Below are 25,554 nucleotides of genomic sequence, written 5' to 3'. Positions count from 1 at the left end.
TAAAATTGCTACAACACGAAGATGACGTGCTACAGGCGCGAAATTAAACCGATAGAAAGAAGATGCTGTGATATGCAAATGTGATATGCAAATGATTAGCTTCTCAGAGCAGTCACACAAGTTTGGCGCCGTTGGCGACACCTATAACGTGCTGACATGAGGAAAGTTCCCAACCGATTTTTCATACACAAACAGCAGTTGACCGGCGTTGCCTGGTGAAACGTTGTTGTGATGCCTCGTGTAAGGAGGAGAAACGCGTACCATCACGTTTCCGACTTTGACAAAGGTCGGATTGTAGCCTGTCGCGATTGCGGTTTATCGTATCGCGACACTGCTGCTCGCGTTGGTCGAGATCCAATGACTGTTAGCAGAATATGGAATCGGTGGGTTCAGGAGGGTAATACGGAACGCCGTGCTGGATCCCAAGACCATGGCTGCGGTTAGCCTTGACGCTGCATCACTAACAGGAGCGCGTGCGATGGTGTACTAAACGACGAACCTGGGTGCAAGAATGGCAAAATGTCATTTTTGCGGATGAATTCAGGTTCTGTTTACAGCATCATGAAGGTCGCATCCGTGTTTGGCGACATCGCGGTGAACGCACATTGGAACCGTGTACTCGTCATCACCATACTGGCGTGTCACCAGGCGTGATGGTGTGGGGTGCCATTAGTTACACGTCTCGGTCACCTCTTGTTCGCGTTGACGGCACATTGAACAGTGTAAGTTACATTTCAGATGTGTTACTACCCGTGGCTCTACCCTTAATTCGATCCCTGCGAACCCTTACATTTCAGCAGGATAATGCACGACCGCATGTTGCAGGTCCTGTACGGGCCTTTCCGGATACAGAAAATGTTCGAATGCTGCCCTGGCCAGCACATTCTCCAGATCTCTCACTTATTTAAAACGTCTGGTCAATGGTGGCCGAGCAACTGGCTCGTCAATACGCCACTCACTACTCTTGATGTTATCGTGTTGAAGCTGCATGGTCAGCTGTACCTGTACACGCCATCCAAGCTCTGTTTGACTCAAAGCCCAGGCGTATCAATGCCGTTATTATGGCCAGAGGTGGTTGTTCTGGGTACAGATTTCTCAGGATCTATGCACCCAAATTGCGTGGAAATGTTATCACATGTCAGTACTGGTATGATACATGTCTCCAATGAATACCCGTTTATCATCTGCATTTCGTCTTGGTGTAGCGATTTTAATGGCCAGTAGTGTACATTTTTATGTTAGTTCATTAAAATAATATCGGTACATTGCGTGTAAGTTACTTGAGGTCTTCATAACACTAGTGGTACTAAGTGAAACAAACAAATCCTTGTATTTGGCGGGTTAAAGGTTCTACAGCTGAGTGGTAATCTGATACGAAGTAGTCGTGCTAAGCTTTGTTGCCTTCTTTTCTGTTTGGACTGATAATCCCAACCCACACAGCTGTTGAGTTTTCTTCGAGTGGACAGTGGATGCTGTACTCCGGTGGTCGTGGTGTTGCAGAGCCGGTCCACGACTACGCCGTGCCCGACACAGGGGTGCGGCCCCCTGCTGCGCCGTCGCCCTCCCCCGCGGTCAGTCTCAAGGACACGGGCAGCCTGCTCTCCAGGGACAACAAGACTGCGTCCAAGGGCAAGAAGGTCAGTACCAGCACCCTGCTCCCGGCACTCGGTTGCTACTTTGGCTAACTGAGGCAATTGTCTCTCTCACAAGAGAATACCTTACTCCAGCAACTGTACATGCCGTAGTATAAACACAGTGTTAAGATAACTGCTGCCACGAAATATCCTATCGAAAACCGCGAGGGCACAGTATTTAGACTACTAAATGTAATTGAAGAATGTAAATGTTAAACATTCTAAGTGTCAAATCTCACATTTGTCAGGAATCAAAAAACAATGTGTCTATGTTTGTACATATCTTATTTGTATCCAAGAAACTGAGAAGCTGTTCTGATGATACAAAATCACGGCAAAAAATAATGTGACAAATTAGAAAATAAATAATTTATTGCGTTATAAAATTGGTGATAATGTTCAGAAAAGACAGACACCGTCTGTGTTGTGTGGTGAACACCGTCGGAGGTCGTGAAGCTGGAGACGAAAAGTCGACGTCGACGACGATGGTCGGATGCGGCGTGGATTGTGGATGGTGTTTCGTCGCACCGCCACTTCCTGATGATCTCCGTCCTTCCCCTGATCGGACCCTCACCGTAGCGGAGTCAACGTCCACGATGACTGCAATCACCCCAGAAGAGGTGCTAGATGCGATCAACAAGGGGCCAAGAACAAATCACCAGGACCAAATGGTCTTCCTGTGTTTTACCGGGCGTTCACCACCTTAATGCTTCTTCTAGCTGGACGGAAATGATTCAGGAACTCTTTATTCCGACCTTCCCAATTCCACCTGAATTCGTCACTGGCATCCTTCTACCAGTGCCTATGCTGAAGGGAGGGTCCCATGTCTCTGCATATCGCCTCCTTACATTAATGAATGAAGAGTATAAAATCTATGCACGTCTTTTAGCAGCGCGCATACGCACCATCTTACCTACGGTCCTTTCACCGGAGCAGACTGCAAGTGGTTGAGGGGCCCCGTACAAACAGCTGTAGGAGAATGTGGCGACCTTATCGCCCTGGCGGCTGTTTGTCACCTTCGTGCCGCACTGGTATCCATCGATTTTACGAGTGCCTTTGATCGCTTTCCATTCCTCCTCATGGTGGGGACACGTATGGGGTTGCCATTACTCTTTGTCGATGCCATTCGCCGGTTACTACCTCCCGCAGTCTCGATGGCACAAGTCAATGGGAGGCTTGTAGGACCGATTCCTATACGCCGTTCTGTGCGTCAAGGATGCCTTATGTCTACTTTACTTTATTCCATTGCATTTGAGCCCCTCATCACTGGTCGTACCTCTAGACTATAGGGTCTCACTTTACGTGACTGCACCTTTCACTGCAGGACTTATGCGGACGACCTATATCTCACCTGCTCCTCCACGGAACTCAGTGACGCCATCCAATGAATCCACAATTATGGACGTATTTCGGGTAGCATTCTTTATGTACGCAAATCGACTATGATGCACATTGGTTGGGGCCTACCGGTTATGGTGCCGACCCCACTCCTAGTCAGTACCACCTTTCGTTACTTGGGTATAAAAATTTACGAGCTCCACACACACCGCGCAGTGGCCCTCGCTTACCGGTGGCTTTTGCAGTCGATTCGGCACCATGTTCGCGGTCAAGTGCACCGTAACTTAAACCAACTCCAACGTGTGTCCTATGCGAACATGTATCTCGCCCCTAAACTGGTACCGTCGCCCAGATCCTCCCAATGCCGTAACTTCTTGGCCGCCGAATCCAATCAGCCGTTGGATATTTTGTGTCAGCAGGAGCACCTTCTAAAGTCCGCTACAACACTCTAACACTGCCTCCTGCAAAAGGTGGCCTCGGACTCTTCAACGTGCGGGCACAATCTTCTGCACTCTTCGTCCATACTGTGTTGCGGCACTGCCGGGGGCCGGTCCCGTTCTTAACACGCAGTCTCTTAGACATCCTCCGACCAGCTTCTCTCGATCCACCGATCAATGTGGCACCTATTTCTCCATTATTGTACCACGTCGCCAATTGTTTCATATAACTCAGCTACGTTCGGGTCGATCTTCCAGTCACCCGTCCTCCCCGTACAAAATACAATTATCGTTTGTTTATGCTGTCCAACCCTTGAGACCCCATGATGCTACAGCACCCTCACATTAACTGGCGAACGGTTTGGGGTGTGTACATGCACCGTTTTTACCGTCGTCTTCGTCTGCACTCTGGTATGTTGTAGTCTATGGCAAGTTACCTGCTGCCAACCCCTGTCAAAGAACACCTAGGAGGCCACCAAGCTTAATGCCCCTGTCTGACGGTCGGATCACCTTCAATATTGTCTCATGCTCTTACTTCATGAGACACTGCAGAGAGGTTTGGAACTGAATCCAGGACGTTGGCGCATAGACTGGCGATGAGCGACTTAATGGCACCACCTCTCCTGTGCCGAAAGGGCAAATGGAAAATTATCATCACGTGGCATACCCGGACGGTGACCCATCCGAGATTTGGCCGTGCGCGACGGTTCTGACCTTCGGTGATCTAACGGGAACCGGCATGGCCACCTCGCACGGTAGTTGCCTTATTTTCTGCTAATAAACGTGTACGTCCCAACAATCCCCAGTCGCTTGCACTCTTCAGCCTATGTTGCTGCTACCGACGCCATATGAAATTTGTTTTGTACTTCCTCAGGAGGTGAACCGTTAACATATGGAATACTGGGAACACAGGCTGTTTCGGCGGATTTTGGTGATCGAGTCTTCTCGGATTATCAGCCGAGTCAAAGCATTGTTCTGCGGCAACGTATCGCCAAGTTTCCTACTATTCATCTTCAGGTGAAGTGTCAGCTTCATGTCCAGTTTATTTATTTACAGTCGTTGGACCTCAGGCTCCTCTGCCTCGTCCCCATCACATCAGAGCTCTCTTGATGTACAGGGTTATTACAAATGATTGAAGCGATTTCACGGCTCTACAATAACTTTATTATTTGAGATATTTTCACAATGCTTTGCACACACATACAAAAACTCAAAAAGTTTTTTTAGGCATTCACAAATGTTCGATATGTGCCCCTTTAGTGATTCGGCAGACATCAAGCCAATAATCAAGTTCCTCCCACACTTGGCGCAGCATGTCTCCATCAATGAGTTCGAAAGCATCGTTGATGCGAGCTCGCAGTTCTGGCACGTTTCTTGGTAGAGGAGGTTTAAACACTGAATCTCTCAAATAACCCCACAGAAAGAAATCGCATGGGGTTAAGTCGGGAGAGCGTGGAGGCCATGACATGAATTGCTGATCATGATCTCCACCACGACCGATCCATCGGTTTTCCAATCTCCTGTTTAAGAAATGCCGAACATCATGATGAAAGTGCGGTGGAGCACCATCCTGTTGAAAGATGAAGTCGGCGCTGTCGGTCTCCAGTTGTGGCATGAGCCAATTTTCCAGCATGTCCAGATACACGTGTCCTGTAACGTTTTTTTTCGCAGAAGGAAAAGGGGCCGTAAACTTTAAACCGTGAGATTGCGCAAAACACGTTAACTTTTGGTGAATTGCGAATTTGCTGCACGAATGCGTGAGGATTCTCTACCGCCCAGATTCGCACACTGTGTCTGTTCACTTCACCATTAATAAAAAATGTTGCTTCATCACTGAAAACAAGTTTCGCACTGAACGCATCCTCTTCAATGAGCTGTTGCAACCGCGCCGAAAATTCAAAGCGTTTGACTTTGTCATCGGGTGTGAGGGCTTGTAGCAATTGTAAACGGTAAGGCTTCTGCCTTAGCCTTTTCCGTAAGATTTTCCAAACCGTCGGCTGTGGTACGTTTAGCTCCCTGCTTGCTTTATTCGTCGACTTCCGCGGGCTAGGCGTGAAACTTGCCCTCACGCGTTCAACCGTTTCTTCGCTCACTGCAGGCCGTCCCGTTGATTTCCCCTTACAGAGGCATCCAGAAACTTTAAACTGCGCATACCATCGCCGAATAGAGTTAGCAGTTGGTGAATCTATGTTGAACTTCGTCCTGAAGTGTCGTTGCACTGTTATGACTGACTGATGTGAGTGCATTTCAAGCACGACATATGCTTTCTCGGCTCCTGTCGCCATTTTGTCTGGCGGCAGAAACCTGAAGTGCGGCTTCAGCCGAACAAAACTTTATGAGTTGTTCTACGTAGCTGTAGTGTATCGTGACCATATGTCAATGAATGGAGCTACAGTGAATTTACGAAATCGCTTCAATCATTTGTAATAGCCCTGTATTTGTGCTAGTGCTACAAACCATGCAGAGCACAGTTGACAACCGCTATTCCATTTGAAAAGATCATCATGGACCCGTATTTGCGCTGCCTCTGTACGTGGAACACTTCGAGGAAACGGCTCTCAAAACAATGCGTCTGAAACCAAAGCCATTCTGTCGACACGTGGATGAGTCATACGTGATGTGGTCGCATGACGAAGAAAATCTGCAGAAATTTGTTGCACAACTTAACAGCATACACGATAATACAAAGTATACCGTGGATGTGGAAGAAAATGGACGCCTACCTTTCGTCGATATACTGATAAGGAGGAAAACGATGTTACTCTGGAATATTCTGTCAAAGAAGGCACACACGGACCAGTTACTAAACAACAATGGCTGCCACCATCCAGCACAACCCAAATGTGTGCTCACTATCCTTGTGCACAGAGCACGTTCCCGCGCCCGGGTTCCCGGGTTCCATTCCCGGCGGGTCAGGGATTTTCTCTGCCTCGTGATGACTGGGTGTTGCGTGATGTCCTTAGGTTAGTTGGGTTTAAGTAGTTCTATGTTCTAGGGGACTGATGACCTCAGAAGTTAAGTCCCATAGTGCTCAGAGCGATTTGAACCAACCACAGAGCACGAGACGTATGCGACCGAGTTTCTGCACCTGAGGGAAGCCTCTCGCAACCAGTACTCGGAGGCAGAGATAAGATGCGTTCTTCAGTCGAGCAAGAAGAAGAAAGAAAGCGATGCGGAAGAAGACACGGAGCGTCTGGCGCTCTTTCCGTATGCTGGTTCACCCACGGTCCGGATTACCAGGATACAGGAGGAGAGTTACATTAAAACCATTTACCCCTCACGGGCTAAAATCAAAAATTTGCTTGGCTCAATAAACACCTGGAGTCTACAGCATCAGTTGTGAATGTGGCAAGCAGTATATCGGCCGGTCGTAAAGGTGTATTTCGCAGCGGGGCTCAAACGTGTGAGAAGGTTCACCTCGGCCAAACGAGAAAACCTGCAGTGGCAAAGTGCAGCGGATCCATAATCATCTTGTCAACCAGTATAGCGGTTTCCAACTGAATTCTGCGTGGATTGGAGCGCTAGCAAGAATACGTGAAAAGCGCTCGAACGTTAAAGCGGCGAAGGCAGCGGACAGAACAGACAGGCAGCACCAGGACGCGACGAAACGGCCGTCCAACATGCCGGGATCCTTGCCCCCCGCTGGCAACGTCCTGCAATACCCCCCCCCCCCTCTCCACCGTCTGCGACACCCGACCATAGGCGCGCAAACGAGGCAGAAGAGCAGAAGAGGCTGCGGTCCAGTCATCTATAAAGATACGATCTGGACATAAACCTGACCCTTGGCCTGAAGATGAGGAGTAGGAAACTTATCGAAACATTGCCGCAGAACGAGGCCTTGACTCGGCTGATACACCGAGAAGACTTCATCATCGCTAACTTGTGGAATTACTCGTTCTACCGAACCTCCGCCATTGCGATTTAATCCAATACTGCATAAGTAGAGAGAACACTGACGGTTAGTACTAACCATGAATACCTGTGTGGGCTACGTCTGCACACCAGTTTGTTCGGCCTTGTCACTGTTCTTTACGCCAAGTTAGATTCATTGTGGCCAGACAAGTTACGTGCCTACTACTTCACCGGCTCATTACTGTACGTGCACCTATGTACTTTGCATTAGCGACTAAGTACCTGTTATATCATCGTAGTCGAAACACTAGGCCTTACTTGTGTAGTATCCCAGCTTTCCGCATCCGTGAAACAAAAATATTCCATGTTGCTGCCGTTTGCATCTGGAACAAACTACTCTGCACATTGTAAGCAATTAAATGTCCTGATAGTTTTAAAAAGAAGCTGATACACCTTCTGTCGGCATCATAACGTTTCCCTACAAGTAAGAGCGTCTGGCCAGTTTTCCCCCTATCAGACAGTGAAGCAAATTTTTCCATCTTCTCTTCTATGCTTCTTGCTCTTTTCATTACTCATTCAGTCACATCACTTTCTACATCCACTGTATTCGTCCTGTTTTTCTCTCTCTCTCACTTCTCTTCTCTTATGACCATTGATGCTAGCTGTCATAGTTTAAATCCACCTTACTGTAACGAGCCTCTGTTGTTGTACTCATCAAGGAATTAAGTTTTCTCTCTTTCTCCACTGTAATGACTACTAAATGTACCATAATATTGCGTGTTATCGCATGCTTGTCGTATTTAATGTAATGTATTGTATATAGAATACTTAGTAAGATATAAAAGCGGGTCTGGTGGCATAAATTCTACTAGGCTGATTATAATAAATGAAAATAAACAAGCAGTTTATTTTGATGCTCCCAAAATTTTCTTAACAATAAGTTTCATAGACAGTATTTACATTGTGCTCTCTTCATTTATACTGACGGTAATGAACACCTGATTGAATTTCATAAAACGATGCAGAACCGCTTTTAGTCCCTTTAATTAATCATTCCTTGCAGAATGCGTGGGTAGAACTCTTGAAATGTGCCTTCCAGATAAATTCTGCTGCCCGTCTGCGCCAGAGAGAGACTTCCCTCTAAACTGTTAGCTTGCAACGCATCAGGCACCACCTGCATGGTTCCTTTGAAAATAACATAGCCGCGTTCCATCCTTATCCTTCGCCAATCTGAGCTTCTACTCCGTCCGTAACAAACTCGTTGTTCTTTCCTTGCTTTAATCATATAAACTATTCAGGAACTGTGAATTTTGGAATAGTATCAGAAGGATGCCGGCAGATTAACCCCGTGTATCAGGCCGTGGCACAGTGCTCAGTAAACTGCTGCAGAAGGGGTCACGCATGGTTTATTGAGTGCCAAAATCACCCAGCTCCGGCCGTTTTTGTATAATTCACGAGTGTAGCAGGGGATGAAAGACTTTCGGCACCAGTCTCTCAGTTTCGCAACGTGCACACTACGCTAGGCGCAAGCGAAAGGAAATATTATGCTACTCTTGGAACTTTGAGAGTACGGCATTCCGCGATATACAACGGCTTTCTGATATAGCACCTACTATTTGGATTTTTTTTTTTTTTGTGCTTACTATACAAAGCTCAGCTGCGAAATATATTTCGCCCGGTCGTTTTCAGGACAGTATGGTATGTGCTGACATACATAAAAATTGTTTCCGTTAAGGCATGACAGACATGTGGTTATGTTAATGATAAATTTCTCTGAAATCTTTTCACCTCCATTTCTGAAAATTCTGATAGCAGACTACGGAAGCACGTAACAGTACGAACCGTAACTCTCCTATCAACGTTTGATTCAGAAGGAAATTCTGTAAAATGTGTGTTACTACCTGAAGATATTTCTTCGCAGTGAAACTTAAAAACCTCAGATACAAGCTCTCAGCTCAAAAGTATCATCAACTCAAAAAGCCGTAATAAATATTCAGTATGTCTTCCTCTTCCTTCTACAAATCAGTGCAGGCTTCGAACCACGAACTTCCGCAACCTTTCAAATACTGCCTGAGTGTGTCCAGAAGATTCGCAGTACTCCGTAACACGTCAGAGAAGAGTTTCTGTATTCGGTCTGTTGGAATGTAAACAAATTATATAAGGTGCCTCCCCCAGAGACGAAACCCCATAGGCCTGAGATCGAGATAACATGCAGACAATTTAACTGATCCTCTTCTAGCTGTCCTCCTGTCATGGTAGATGCCAGCCAGTGCATATCTAGCAATGACACTAAGGTGTTCTGGAGCCACATTACGCGTGTACCTGGTTATTTTCTTAGGCACATCTAGTGTTCTGAACAATACTGTAGACGACATCTGTAACATCTGCTGGGAAACTATTTGGACCTACAACACAGACATCTACGAGGGCAGTTCAATAAGTAATGCAACACATTTTTTTTCTCGGCCAATTTTGGTTGAAAAAACCGGAAATTTCTTGTGGAATATTTTCAAACATTCCCGCTTCGTCTCGTATAGTTTCATTGACTTCCGACAGGTGGCAGCGCTGTACAGAGGTGTTAAAATGGCGCCTGTAACGGATGTGCGTTGCAAACAACGGGCAGTGATCGAGTTTCTTTTGGCGGAAAACCAGGGCATCTCAGATATTCATAGGCGCTTGCAGAATGTCTACGGTGATCTGGCAGTGGACAAAAGCACGGTGAGTCGTTGGGCAAAGCGTGTGTCATCATCGCCGCAAGGTCAAGCAAGACTGTCTGATCTCCCGCGTGCGGGCCGGCCGTGCACAGTTGTGACTCCTGCAATGGCGGAGCGTGCGAACACACTCGTTCGAGATGATCGACGGATCACCATCAAACAACTCAGTGCTCAACTTGACATCTCTGTTGGTAGTGCTGTCACAATTGTTCACCAGTTGGGATATTCAAAGGTTTGTTCCCGCTGGGTCCCTCGTTGTCTAACCGAACACCATTAAAGAGCAAAGGAAAACCATCTATGCGGAATTGCTTGCTCGTCATGTGGCTGAGGGTGACAATTTCTTGTCAAAGATTGTTACAGGCAATGAAACATGGGTTCATCACTTCGAACCTGAAACAAAACGGCAATCAATGGAGTGGCGCCACACCCACTCCCCTACCAAGAAAAAGTTTAAAGCCATACTCTCAGCCGGTAAAGTCATGGTTACAGTCTTCTGGGACGCTGAAGGGGTTATTCTGTTCGATGTCCTTCCCCATAGTCAAACGATCAACTCTGAAGTGTATTGTGATACTCTTCAGAAATTGAAGAAACGACTTCAGCGTGTTTGTAGGCACAAAAATCTGAACGAACTTGTCCTTCTTCATGACAATGCAAGACCTCACACAAGTCTTCGCACCCGAGAGGAGCTCACAAAACTTCAGTGGACTGTTCTTCCTCATGCACCCTACAGCCCCGATCTCGCACCGTCGGATTTCCATATGTTTCCAATGAAGGACGCAATCCGTGGGAGGCACTACGCGGATGATGAAGAAGTTATTGTTGCAGTACGACGTTGGCTCCGACATCGACCAGATGAATGGTACCGTGCAGGCATACAGGCCCTCATTTCAAGGTGGCGTAAGGCCGTAGCATTGAGTGGAGATTACGTTGAAAAATAGTGTTGTGTAGCTAAAAGATTGGGGAATAACCTGGTGTATTTCAATGCTGAGTAAAACAACCCCTGTTTCAGAAAAAAAAAATGTGTTGCATTACTTATTGAACTGCCCTCGTACATTGCAAGCCCACAAATTAGTTATTAATCAGAGATTCCTATGGATGTGTGAAACACACCGCCATCTAGGATACTATCAACACAATGAGTCAAAACCTTCTTTGAAGTTGTTAGGTTGTACCTGGAAATCAGTCGAACGTAAACTTCCTGTAGTATGCTCGACGCCACTGTAGAGTTTTGGACCGTAAGGAAAAGGATGTTGTTATGGGTGGCCGGTATCATCTTCCTAAGCACAAATGTATCCGTGAATTAATACAGTTCTTCATTTACATGAACAGGATACTTAACTTGAATAGAGTCCATGTGTTGGGGTACAAGCTAATCAGTAATAGTCCTTTTGCAGACAGTATCGGTAATATTGCTATTACAAACTCTAGACTCGCTATAGTCACTAATCTGGACGCTGTGTACTGTCATAGCCTGTGACTTGAACTCAGCATGTACTGCAGTTAACTGACATATGCCAAACAGTGTCTCTGAATATACTGACAGATGCCAAACTGGAGTGAGAATTAGTGTGGCCCTCCGGTCAGTAGCTGCGTCCTAAATACTGGGTGATCAAAAAGTCAGTATAAATTTGAAAACTGAATTAATCACGGAATAATGTAGATAGAGAGGTACAAATTGACACACATGCTTGGAATGATATGGGGTTTTATTAGAACCGAAAAAATACAAACGTTCAAAAAATGTCCGACAGATGCCGCTTCATATGATCAGAGTAGCAGTAATTAGCATTAGAAAGTAAGACAAAGCAAAGATGATGTTCTTTACAGGAAATGCTCAATATGTCCACCATCATTCCTCAACAATAGCTGTAGTCGAGGAATAATTTTGTGAACAGCACTGTAAAGCATGTCCAGAGTTATGGTGAGGCATTGGCGTCGGATGTTGTCTTTCAGCATCCCTAGAGATTTCGGTCGATCACGATACACTTTGCGACTTCAGGTAACCCCAAAGCCAATAATCGAACGGACTGAGGTCTGGGGACCTGGGAGGCCACGCATGACGAAAGTGGCAGCTGAGCACACGATCATCATCAAACGACGCGCGCAAGAGGTTTTTCACATGTCTAGCAATATGGGGTGCTTTTTTTGTTTGTTTTAATAAAACCCCATGTCATTCCAAGCATGTGTGTCAATGTTTACCTCCTTATCTACATTATTCCGTGGTTTATGTGGTTATCAAATTTATACTGACTTTTTTTATCACCCAGTACATGCTGTCGAGAGGGCGTTGGCGGCGTGTTGCTTGTCATCGTGTCTCTGGCCTCTCTCTTGATAGACGCACTTGATCCAGCGCCTACTATCGATCTTGGTGCTACATATTTGCCTACCGGTGTTCTGGCGACAGCTTACGCCAGCACTCTTCCATTCATTATTGATGTTGTATCGATTGTTGGCTCAGATGTATCACAGAGTGGGTTGAGACCCCTGTCGCTAAAGGAATTTTTCTCAATGCACATTGCCCCCCTTCCGTGCGGATATGGGAGATCCGTGTCGTATGTGTGTTTGTAGATTGTCGGTAAGTGTAGTAGATTCGTGTATAGTGCAGTGTTATCTTTGAGTTGCATTATGATGATCTGAGAAGGCAGGGGGGGGGGGGGGGGACCCAGTGATGGCATGTAACTCACTTCTTTCGAATATCAAGCATAATGTCCCCATCCAAGATAGATCGCCATCTACAATGTTAAATGTCCTTATCTCATGAGACACTAATGAGAGCTTTGTAATAGGGCATTGTCACAAATACTAGTGATTGCCATCCTTACTCTCCCCTTGGCAGCCAAATATTGCCAGGATTCTAACCAGCCTCGTTGAGAGCCACCACACAAGCGTGCGCTAGCTACCTCGGGTACAGAGGTGGGTAACTTTCATTAATAACTCGAAAACGAAAGATTTTGGGACGTGTTTAAATGACGTTTCTTACTTTGGTGTAAGGAACCTTTCCTGCTACAGGAATGTTGATGAGGTCACTACATGCTATTGAGTAAAGCAACTGATTCTAAATGTATTTGTCTGCATTCATGTAGGAAGAGTTCATCGTTCCAATGTCGCGGCTAAGAAAGGTAAATCTTTTTCCATTACACGGCATTCCGGTTGGAAACGGCACTTGGTTGCTTTGTCGTCAGGTTTTAGATGCGCGTCTACATTTACCGGAATACCTATATAAAATTTTTCCATCCGTGGTCGTTCTAATTCCTGTGATACCTTCTCTGTCAGTAGCAAATCAGTTCGATTCCTGGTATCATTATTTTTTACATACCTTAAAGCAACTCACTCCTGTTGCATTAACTTTGGATTTTGATGTTGAGTGACGAGGTTCAATGTATGACGGCATGTTGGGTAACAGGAGTGTTTTTTTCACACATTTAAGTAACTACCATTCTTCAGTCTTAAATACCCTACACAATAACTGTATCATGTGTTCAACTGCACTAGCATTCGTAAATATTTAGTAGATTTTGTTACGCTACGATTTTACAAGGTGGCTCACTTAAATGTTTCAGCATAAATATCTCTGGAACAAAAGTAGATATTGAAAAACGACTTCCACTAGTATTAAAGTAAGACAGGAGTTCATGAAAATGCTTACTACGAGACGTTATAAGTTTAACCAAATATTACGACGGCTATTCGGAAAGGAAGGTCCGACAGCTCGCGATATGAAAACGACAGTGAAAATCCGATGACACTTCCCACACATTGTTGGGCAGCGCCTCTATTATGCAAATCTTTTCCATCAAACCCCTCTTTTCGTATCTAAGTTCACAGTGAGCACGCAAAGACGGCTAGAAAATAGCGCCTCTCACCAAGTTTGGATGCCCACTTTGAAGTTTCGCCTGGTTTCATGCAACCCCACATAACATACCTGTCATACACTTCCATCTTCATGACAATTCTCGGCTACACGCTGCAGGAGCAATAGCATACCACTGCAGCGTTTTCGATGGGAAGCGTTTGATCGTCCACGATACATCACGGACTTGGTTCACCTTGAGTTTCATCTCTGTTCACATGAATCCCTGGTTGTTGTTGTTGTGGTCTTCAGTCCTGAGACTGGTTTTATGCAGCTCTACATGCTAATCTATCCTGTGCAAGCCCCTTCATCTCCCAGTACCTACTGCAACCTACATCCTTCTGAATCTGCTTAGTGTATTCATCTCTTGGTCTCCCTCTATGATTTTTACCCTCCACACTGCCCTCCAATACTAAATTTGTGATCCCTCGATGCCTCAGGACATGTCATACCAACCGATCCCTTCTTCTAGTCAAGTTGTGCCACAAACTTCTCTTCTCCCCAATCCTATTCAATACCTCCTCATTAGTTACGTGATCTACCAACCTAATCTTCAACATTCTTCTGTAGCACCACATTTCGAAAGCTTCTATTCTCTTCTTGTCCAAACTATTTATTGTCCATGGTTTCACTTCCATACATGGCTACACTCCATACAAATACTTTCAGAAACGACTTCCTGACACTTAAATCTATACTCGATGTTAACAAATTTATCTTCTTCAGAAACGCTTTCCTTGCAATTGCCAATCTACGTTTTATATCCTCTCTACTTCGACATTCATCAGTTATTTTGCTCCCCAAATAGCAAAACTTCTTTACTACTTTAAGTGTCTCATTTCCTAATCTAATTCCCTCAGCATCATCCGACTTAATTCGATTACATTCCATTATCCTCGTTTTACTTTTGTTGATGTTCATCTTATATCCTCCTTTCAAGACACCGTCCATTCCGTTCAACTGCTCTTCCAAGTCCTTTGCTGTCTCTGACAGAATTACAATGTCATCGACGAACCTTAAAGTTTTTATTTCTTCTCCCTGGATTTTAATACCTACTCCGAATTTTTCTTTCGTTTCCTTTACTGCTTGCTCAATATACAGATTGAATAACATCGGGGAGAGGCTACAACCCTGTCTCGCTCCCTTCCCAACCACTGCTTCCCTTCCATGTCCCTCAACTCTTAAAACCACTACTTCCCTTTCATGGCCCTGGACTCTTATAACTGCCATCTGGTTTCTGTACAAATTGTAGATAGCCTTTCGCTCCCTGTATTTTACCCCTGCCACCTTTAGAATTTGAAAGAGAGTATTCCAGTCAACATTGTCAAAAGCTTTCTCTAAGTGTACAAATGCTAGAAACGTATATTTGCCTTTCCTTAATCTTTCTTCTAAGATAAGTCGTAAGGTCAGTATTGCCTCACGTGTTCCAACGTTTCTATGGAATCCAAACCGATCTTCCCCGAGGTCGGCTTCTACCAGTTTTTCCATTCGTCTGTAAAGAATTTGCGTTAGTATTTTGCAGCTGTGGCTTATTAAACTGATTGTTCGGTAATTTTCACATCTGTCAATACCTGCTTTCTTTGGGATGGGAATTATTATCGCCGGCCGGTGTGGCTGAGTTATTCTAGGCGCTTCAGTCTGGAACCGCGCGACTGATCCGGTCGCAGGTTCAAATCCTGCCTCGGGCATGGATGTGTGTGATGTTCTTAGGTTATTTGGGTTTGGGTAGTTCTAAGTTCTAGGGTTGTGATGACCTCAGAAGTTAAGTCCCATAGTGCTCAGAGCCATTTCAACCATTTTTGAATTATTATATTCTTCTTGAGGTCTGAGGTTATTTCGCCTGTCTCGTAGATCTTGCTCGCCAGATGGTAGAGTTTTGTCAGGACTGGCTCTCCTAAGGCCGTCAGTAGTTCTAATGGAATGTTGTCTACTCCCGGGGCCTTATTTCGACTCAGGTCTTTCAGTGCTCTGTCAAACTCTTCACGCAGTATCGTATCTCCCATTTCATCTTCATCCACATCCTCTTCCATTTCCATAATATTGTCCTCAAGTACATCGCCCTTGTATAGACCCTCTATGTTCTCCTTCCACCTTTCTGCTTTCCCCTCTTTGCTTAGAACTGGGTTTTCATCTGAGCTCTTGATATTCATACAAGTGGCTCTCTTTTCTCCAAAGGTCTCTTTAGTTTTCCTGTAGGCTGTATCTATCTTACCCCTAGTGAGATAAGCTCTACATCCTTACATTTGTCCTCTAGCCATGCCTGCTTAGCCATTTTGCACTTCCTGTCGATGCCATTTTTGAGACGTTTGTATTCCATTTTGCCTGCTTCATTTACTGCATTTTTATATTTTCTCCTTTCATCAATTAAATTCAATATTTCCTCTGTTACCCAAAGATTTCTGCTAGCCGTCTTTTTATCTACTTGATCCTCTGCTGCCTTTACTACTTCATCCGTCAGTTACCCATTCGTCTTTTACTGTATTTCTTTCCCCCATTCCTGTCAGTTGTTCCCTTATGCTGTCCCTGAAACACTGTACAAGCTCTGGTTTAGTCAGTTTATCCAGGTCCCATCTCCTTAAATTCCCACCCTCGTATGAAGACAATATTTTGGCACAGACAATTTAATGCAGACCAGCGTACGTAAGTGGCGGAAAGACAGGCTCTGATTTTTATATTTGTGACCGATCGGCCTTTACTTTCCAAATAGCACTCGTATTTTCAGACAAACTTGTGTTTCCTTTTTTTAATGGACATCCCGTATTATTCCTTACGCAGTTAGTAATATGAAAAAAGTCAATTACATGAAAAATCACAAAAAAGGAATGGCATTGTTTCCAACGAAGTACATCAGTTACTCCCTAAGAAATTTCAAAGCGAAGTTGACGCTCGAAATAAACGAAACATGCCGCTATTGGACATCACGACGTGCAAGCGTGAACCTCACGTTGCTCGTAAGCGCGATATGATTGACGTACATAATTCTACTTTCACTGCTATCACGAGGCCCAAAGAGTTAATAGGGTTTCCTGCCACAAACACTGATATGAGGGGATTACGGTTGCATCTCGAGATGGGCAGCAGCTGCGCGGTTCGTTTATTCCGAATGTCAACTTCGCTTTGCAATTTCTCGGGACGTAATTGACATATTGCGATGCAACTATCGCCATTCTTTCTGCAATATTTTATTTTATTGTTGCGTAAGAAACACTCAGAAAGACGGAAGTTTGTGTTCAAATGTATATTTGCTTACCTTTAAGAATGTCTCATGGTATTTACTTTCGTGAACACCAGCCTTACACTCATAGACATGGAAGTCGTTTTTGGTCAGAGGCGTTTTCACTAGGACCGGCTGGTTAAAAGGCTATAATCAGGGGCTTTTTCGCCGTACCGTTTAAGTGGTACGCACTGTATAAAGTGATTTCTGAGCTTTCCTATACAGGAGCTCGTACAGCAGACTCATGGCAAATGTAGCAGAGTGGAGAGGTCAAAGTTTTTGCATTTAGGTAAGGTTATGGGTTGATGCAGAAATAAATATGTATAACCATGTGGACTGCAAGGAATAGCGTCTACAAGGGTAATTCCATTACATTAAGGTGCCCCTCACTTACTAGTTATACAGAGTGATCAAATGATGACGTTCCGGGCGGATTGATACGGGTAAATATGTCAGTTTAAGGTAAGGGAGCCTTGTGCAGAAACGACCGAGTCGAAAGCTACAACCGAAAATCGTTCTGATACCCCTGTCCATGGAATTCATCTACCGGCACTGTTGTTGCTGTATTATAGGTCAGGCAGTTTTCAGAGGTGGTAGTATGAACCAAAACAAGCGAAAATAGTAAACGTGGGCCCTGGACTATTACTTCATCACGGAATCAGCGTGTATATCTCTGAGACGCATGAGTTCGTTTTCCCGTGCTGCTGAGAAGGTTAACCCTTGTCGACACAATTTTTGGTCAGAGGCGTTTTCAGTAGGACGGGCTGGTTCTACATCTACATCTACATTTACACTCTGCATGCCACCCAACGATGTGTGGCGGAGGGCACTTTACGTGCCACTGTCATTACCTCCCTTTCCTGTTCCAGTCGCGTATGGTTCGCGGGAAGAACGACTGCCGGAAACTCTCCGTGCGCGCTCGAATCTCTGTAATGTTACATTCGTGATCTCCTCGGGAGGTATAAGTAGGGGGAAGCAATATATTCGATACCTCATCCAGAAACGCATCCTCTCGAAACCTGGACGGCAAGCTACACCGCGATGCAGAGCGCCTCTCATGCAGAGTTGACCGCTTGAGTTTGCTTAACATCTCCGTAACGCTATCACGCTTACCAAATAACCCTGTGACGAAACGCGACGCTCTTCTTTGGATCTTCTCTATCTCCTCTGTCAACGGACCTGGCACAGATCCCACAGTGACGAGCAATACTCAAGTATAGGTCGAACGAGTGCTTTGTAAGCCACCTCCTTTGTTGATGGACTACATTTTCTAAGGACTCTCCCAATGAATCTCAACCTGGCACCCGCCTTACCAACAATTAATTTTATGTGATCATTCCACGTCAGATAGCTCCGTACGCATACTCCCAGATATTTTACAGAAGTAACTGCTCCCAGTGTTTGTTCCACTATCATATAATCATACAATAAAGGATCCTTCTTTCTATGTATTCGTAATACATTATATTTGTCTATGTTAAGGGTCAGTCGCCACTCCCTGCACCAAGTGCCTATCCGCTGCAGATCTTCCTGCATTTAGTTGCAATTTTCTAATGCTGCAACTTCTCTGGTTAAACGGCTATAATCAGTTAGATGTAATTCATTCAATTTTTGTTTGAGAAGTTTTATTTGGAAAGGCAACAGTTTGACTTCAGTCTCTCTCTTGCCAACAATTTTGTCTCATTGGATAAACTGGTTCTCTCCAGATCACCGCAGTTAAGCATCGTCGGACGTGGCCAGTACTAGGATGGGTAACAGCCTAACTTTTCCAAGTCTTGTTGGCCGCATTCGCTTTTCTACAGCGGCGAAGGGGGTGGAGGGGTGGTGGCGTAAAGTTTATTATGAACAGACCTTGTGACAATGTCCTGGGGCATTTGAGACTCTCGATGGTGATTTAATTTCGAAACCTGTCAGCAGTACCGAGGGAAGTGGCGTAGTGGTTAGACACTGGAATCGCATTCGGGAGGACGACGGTACAATCCCACGTCGGGCCATCCTGATTTAGGTATTCCGTGATTTCCCTAAATCGCTCCAGGCAAATGCCGGGATGGTTCCTTTCAAAGGGCACGGCTGACTTCCTTCCCCGTCCTTCCCTAATCCCCTAATCCGATGAGACCGATGACCTCGCTGTCTGGTCTCCTTCCCCAAACAACCCGACCCCGACCCTCTCAGCAGTATCTCATCTGAGACTCTCGACGGTGATCCGTCCGTCAAGTTTGATGGCCTCTTTGATGCCGCTTCAAAGGAATTACTGTTTGTGCCGGTCTACCGTATCTTCCTTCTTCGTCGGCGTTGTCGTTGTTACCGTGAGACACCGTTATACCAAGAGGAAAGGCGCGTCGATCTTAGAGCATGAGATATGATGACCTTAAGCCATTGACAACACACAACGGTCACGGTAGCACCTGATTCCAGAATAGCTGCAGTAGTTAAGTTCTACGAACTATCCCCTGTTGACCAGGTCCCCAAAACTTAACTCGTAACGAGGTCCCTTCAAAGCAAATTGTCATAACGATCGTCTATAAAGGCTTCGTACAACGAGAAGAAATGTTACGGTTGATGGAATAATAACAGATGCGACCAAACTGTCTTGTCTCTTCTGCTTTATTTAACATAACTTTATTCACAGTTTCATTTCGCATTCACCACTCATTCACCGAAACCCTTTGATGAACAGTTTTGGTTGCTTAACACCAACAGTCAATGATAATGATACAGCTTTTTTCCTTTTTATAAATTGAAGCCCGCTCTCCGTGATATAATAAAAAAAACCGGTCTCAATACCGCGTCCCTCGTGAGATGCGAATAGACTTATCCCGGAATTGACCGCCCTGTAGGTGTACTCAATTTAATGACCACACTTCGCTGTCCGCTATTTCGCGTAACTGAATGTCCATTTGTTAGTCTGATTATACACTGTAGCTATTTAAAATTCGCCCCTATATTTTTCACAACGCACAATTAGCACTTCGTTACTTATTTTTTGTTTTCTAAGAGTAAACGGAAAAAAAGACGCCGTATCATCGGCTTAGTCGACATAAAGCAAAACACCTTAATATGCCCAATTTCACCTCTTCTTATAGGATGGGCTACCTTACTCATTAATTTACTACATATTATTTCCAATAACACTAAACAGGTATCGCCGTTATATTTTAATTGTATTCAAAAGCATATTACTACTATTATGACCAACCAAATCGTCACAAATCGTGCGGCGTGCGTTTTTAATGATAACTTTACGCTGAAACTTCCTGGCAGATTAAAACTGTGTGCCCGACTGAGACTCGAACTCGGGACCTTTGCCTTTCGCGGGCAAGTGCTCTACCATCTGAGCTACCGAAGCACGACTCACGCCCGGTACTCACAGCACTGCAGAACTAGCACTCCTGAAAGAAAGGATGTTGCGGAGACATGGCTTAGCCACAGCCTGGGGGATGTTTCCAGAATGAGATTTTCACTCTGCAGCGGAGCACTTGCCCGCGAAAGGCAAAGGTCCCGAGTTCGAGTCTCGGTCGGGCACACAGATTTAATCTGCCAGGAAGTTTCATATCAGCGCACACTCCGCTGCAGAGTGAAAATCTCATTCTGGAACTTTACGCTATTCAATTTCCGATACAGCTATCTTGACTCGTAATGTTACACCGGTACCTCTCCTTTCTATCATCGGTATCCAATACAAACATGACAACGCACATCACACACGTGATACACTCAGCTAAACTAATCCGATACACATTAAAAGGGAACTTTCGTGCTCGTTCTCACACTCCCATAGGTGACAGTGCGCGAAGTACAGAATAATCTCTCGAATTGGGCGGCTGAGCGTGCTCTTCCGAGTCTCTTAGTCGACAATACCATACGCCTTTATTTTTCTTTCACTCTCCACCTTGTGCCTGTTAATCAGTGTGGTTGCTGCGGTGTTTTCTTTGCTGTACGAGTGCGGCTGCGAGCCCACAGACTGACGTGGCTGCTTGCTGTCCTGTCCACAGTCGCCGTGCCGGCAGGAGGCGCTGTCGGCGCTGCGGCGGCGGCTGCAGCAGACGGCCGTGCCGGACTTCCCCAGGCACCGGCTGCGCATGCTCTCCAGGCTGGCAGAGGGCGCCTTCGGAACGGTCAGTACTTCACACACACGTCTCTCTCCCAATTACTGTAATGCGTCCGGTATCGCCGTTTTAAGCCACGGGAACTAACTGGAGCCTTGCTCTCTTTAAGTCAGAGGCGATGGTCTACATCAACATCTATGCTCCGCAAACCACCTTACACTGTATGGCGGAGGGTTTTTCTGGTACCACTATCTGAGCACACATTCCCTCTGAAACTTCAATTAAATGAGTGTGTCTGTACTTAAATTGCAGAATGACTGAGAAGATGAAACCTCTACGTTGTTTGGTTCTGAAACAGGTGAGTAAAACTGAACGTACTGACCCTACTTTCTCTTTACTTTTTCTTATCATGTCAACAGTGACCTACGATATTCTAGCGCAACGCAATTTGACTGCTCAAAAAAAAATTACAACCTGACTTCAACTAATTAATTCAAAAGAATGTCCCTGACTAAAGAGAAATCTTACAAATAACCTTTACATTTCATTAAGATTGAAGATTAATTACCAAAAAACAGAATACTTGACTAATGATTCAGATGAGCTATACATTGAAGGAAAGAAAATCAAAAAGATAAACACTTTCTGTTATTTGGGATCCATTTTAGAAATCGAGGGAACATCAGAGTCAGAAATCAATAAAAGAATTAGTAGCGGGCGGAGGGTCATTGGGATGCTTAACTCAGTCTTATGGAGCAGGTATGTAATGAGCAGAACTAAAAAATTAATATACAAATCCATATTAGAGAGTGTGGTTCTGTATGGAACGGAGACCTGGACAATTAACATGAAGCACATTAAAAAATTACAAGCTCTAGAGATGGACTTTTGGAGAAGATCGGCAAGAATCTCCAGGAAAGAAAAGATAAGGAACACCGAAGTAATAAGGAGAATGGAAATAAAAGAAAGAATATATGACGTAATGGATAGGAAGAAATTACAGTGGTACGGGCATGTACGACGAATGGAGGAAGCCAGAATACCAAAATTGATACTGGAGTGGGAACCGGAGGGGAGAAGAAGAAGAGGACGACCTGTGTCCACCTGGCTCCAAAATGTACAGCACACAATGAGGAGAATGGGCGCAGAGGAAGAGGACACGCAAGATCGAAACACCTGGAGAAATATTTTGAGAGTATAGTTTGTAACAATAATGTGCCTATAATAATTTTTTTCTTTATGAATTTAGATAAATTTTTCTTTCTGAATTTATGTAAAATAATGTAAATAATGTTGTGGATTTTTTTTCTTTTTCGTGTCATGTTAAAGAAACTGTAAACAATTTTTGAAATGAATGTTATTATTTATGTTAGATTTCAAGCAATTTGATAACCAAAAGGAAGTGTATTTAATGTTAAAACTATTGTATAATGTGAAAATTGTAATTTAAACACTTGGTCCATACGTAGGTAATGCATTAGAATATGTGTAATAGAAAACCTGTGGTGAATACCCTACCTGTAGGGGCGCGGGAAAAGGTGGATGCAGGCGAGCGCGGGAAAACGCACACTGGCGCGGTTCGGCACAACGGGCTCAGTAACACAGTCGGAGTTGGGCATCGGTCAGAGGAACATGTACTGTACCGAGGAAGCTATCTAGGAAAAGTGGATTCAATTGAGCCTCGGATGGGCCGATTCCGACGACTACTTGGCATGGCTATTTCCTCAGGCGTGCCGTGCTGCCCGCTATCTCGCTGCCGCTACCCACCGCACCGACTTGCACAGGTCAAACATTTATTTCATCTTTAGAAGTGTATCTGTGTGGACCAGTGTTGAAACTGTTATGACTGTTCAATAATAACGTGACTTTTACCAGAATTGCCTTAGCCATCACTTATCCTTATCATTGACCTAGGCAGGGTCCTTACCACATATTGTGCAACCCGAGTATCCCGAACTGAAAGTTTACAGTTAGTACTAAATTATCTGCAGACCAATTTATGCTATAAAGACGTTCAAGGTTAGGAGTGCAAATATAAATGTTAGTAAAGAACAACAGTGTGGTTAAATTGAAAGATAAATTTTGAATGGAGCTAGCAATGTTATTTAATTGATTTGTGACTGAAATAATGATAACTAAGTAATTCAAAATAAGACAAAAGAATAGTTCTTTACAGATTGATAACTTTGAGTGTTAATTTACCTACAGGACTTACTAGTTTCAGTATAACAACCATAACAGTTTCAGGGCCCCCCCATTCTCTTGCCTATTCTTGCACATTTCGAGGTGTACTGATCAGAATTGAACAGTAAAATTAATTTCTATATTAAACCTAAGTGTATTAGTGTTTTTTCCAATTTTAATAGTGACATTGTATGTGTGTTTTCAAAATTGCTGATTCTAGGGTAATCTATGCCCGATTTCGGTCTGATCAATATACAAAGTGCAGCTCGTAGTAATCATTGCTGTGTGGTGTTGTGTAAATTTAGCTCATCCAAATTAGTATAAACGAAGAAAACCTTAGTTCAGTAGATTCTTTCTGGTTCTAAATTTTGCCATATAACGCAACAGTATTACGTGTTGTTACGCTTGTACATGTACACACTTGTACAAGGAAAAACTCACTCAATGCCTAATTAGGCTGGCGACCGTATTATTTATCATTGGTAGTGTCTACTGTGTGTACTTCTTGTCCATGCGAACGCGTAATTATACTTTACATTTGCTTGACGCATCACTGTAGTTACTAACTGAGTGTAGGTTCGATCTTGCTTCCATTAGGTACACGCGGTCAACCTATGCACTAAATCCTTGTTTACAAGGTGAAGCCCGTGAACTTATTACAGTACAGGCTTTATTGAGTTAACGCACGTCCGACTGGGCGAAAGTGTTACAAGTTTAAGAACGTTTATTGTTTGTATTGTAATTTCCAAGTAAATTATTATGTTGGAGATAAGCCTCTGTAATGAGGAAAAGCTCAAAATAATAATAAATATTTCATTAAGCACTTACCTCACAAAAATCTTCATTACGCGAACTACTGCAATACAGCGAGCGTCAGTACTGCCAGCTAAATAAAAGATTCTAACTACTAAAGCCACTAACTACTAATAGGCATGTGGTTAGAAAAGGAACGGTTTTGTTGCAAACCAAATAGTGTATTTTCTTACCTTAATAATGTGACGTCCAGTTCAAACACCAATATAAATCGTCATTGACATCTAGTACAAAGGTATATAATCATTAATAATATTCAGTCTCCAAGTCCAACATGTACAGATCGTTAGCCTACGCTAACACTTCAGACCTCTACACTCCATCAATGCTAACTTCTCACATCTAACACCCATCACTGCTGGCTGTTCACCTCCAACTGCCCAACAGTACTTCCATCACTGCTGGCGACTAACTTCCAACTGCCCAACAGTACTGGCGATTAACTTCCAACAACGAGTCCAACCAGCCACAGAGTCTCTTACAAAGAAAGCCCAGTCAGAGATCCAATGCAAAGCGCTACATAGCCTACTTACACCTGTTCCATTTACGAATGTCGCGTGGAAAGAATTATTACAGGTAAACCGCCTCATAAGCTCCAGTCTCACTGATATTCCGGTTGTGCTCATTTCGAGACAGCCATTTGAGAGGTAAGTTACCCGACTTTTCTCCGAATGTACTCTCCCAGAATTTCACTACTAAACCTCTGTCACGCGTGACCTCTCGCTTGTAGTGTCTGACACTGGTATTTTTTCAGCATCTCCCTAATAACGCTATCGCGCCGACTAACCGATCCCCTAACATCGCTCTCCATGTCCGCCCCGGTAGCTGAATGTCAATCCTAAAGGCCCGGGTTCGATTCCCAGCTGGGTCGGAGATTTTCTCCGCTCAGGGACTGGGTGTTGTGTTATCTTCTTCATCTTGATTTCATCCTCATCGGCGGGCAAGTCGCCGAAGTGGCATCAAATCGAAAGACTTGCACCAGGCGAACGGTCTACCCGACGGGAGGTCCTAGTCACACGACATCGCTCTGCACTGGATATTCTCTATCAGTTCTATTAATCCAACCACGTTATTGTCCCAGACAGATGAGCATACTCAACAATCCGCTCAGCAAGTGTATTATAAATCATTTCTTTCGTGGATGAATTACATTTTCTTAACATTTCTCCAGTCTACCTCAGCCAGACGCCTCCTTCTCCTACAATTTCTTTTACAGGTCACTCCACATTAAATCACTCCGGATGGTTACTCCCATTTATTTCACGGTAATCAGTGTTGGCAGTGAGTGGTCACTAATAGTGTAATCGTACACTAGTGGATTTCTTTGCGTATCTGTGCACACTAGCTATTGTTCAGGGACAATTGCTAGTCCGTGCAACAACAATCGATTCTGCACAGGTATTCCTGCAGTTTTCTACGATCTTCGGTCGTTGCTGTCCTCTTATCAGCGAACAACCTCAAGGAGCTTCCTA

General features: G+C 44.4%; 1 protein-coding gene across 1 annotated transcript in view; it reads left to right on the top strand.

The window, feature by feature from the left end:
- Positions 1-25,554, top strand: part of LOC126187578 (discoidin domain-containing receptor tyrosine kinase B-like) — a 435,420-nt gene that overhangs the window by 363,311 nt on the left and 46,555 nt on the right. The window contains exons 11-12 of the mRNA XM_049928745.1: positions 1,501-1,637; positions 21,032-21,154. Coding sequence (XP_049784702.1) covers positions 1,501-1,637; positions 21,032-21,154 — 260 coding nt within the window. The remainder of the gene's footprint in view (positions 1-1,500; positions 1,638-21,031; positions 21,155-25,554) is intronic.

This window comes from Schistocerca cancellata, chromosome 5 (genome assembly GCF_023864275.1).
Source record: "Schistocerca cancellata isolate TAMUIC-IGC-003103 chromosome 5, iqSchCanc2.1, whole genome shotgun sequence".
In the NCBI taxonomy this organism is placed as follows: domain Eukaryota; kingdom Metazoa; phylum Arthropoda; class Insecta; order Orthoptera; family Acrididae; genus Schistocerca; species Schistocerca cancellata.
This window is presented reverse-complemented; position numbering and strand designations above follow the sequence as displayed.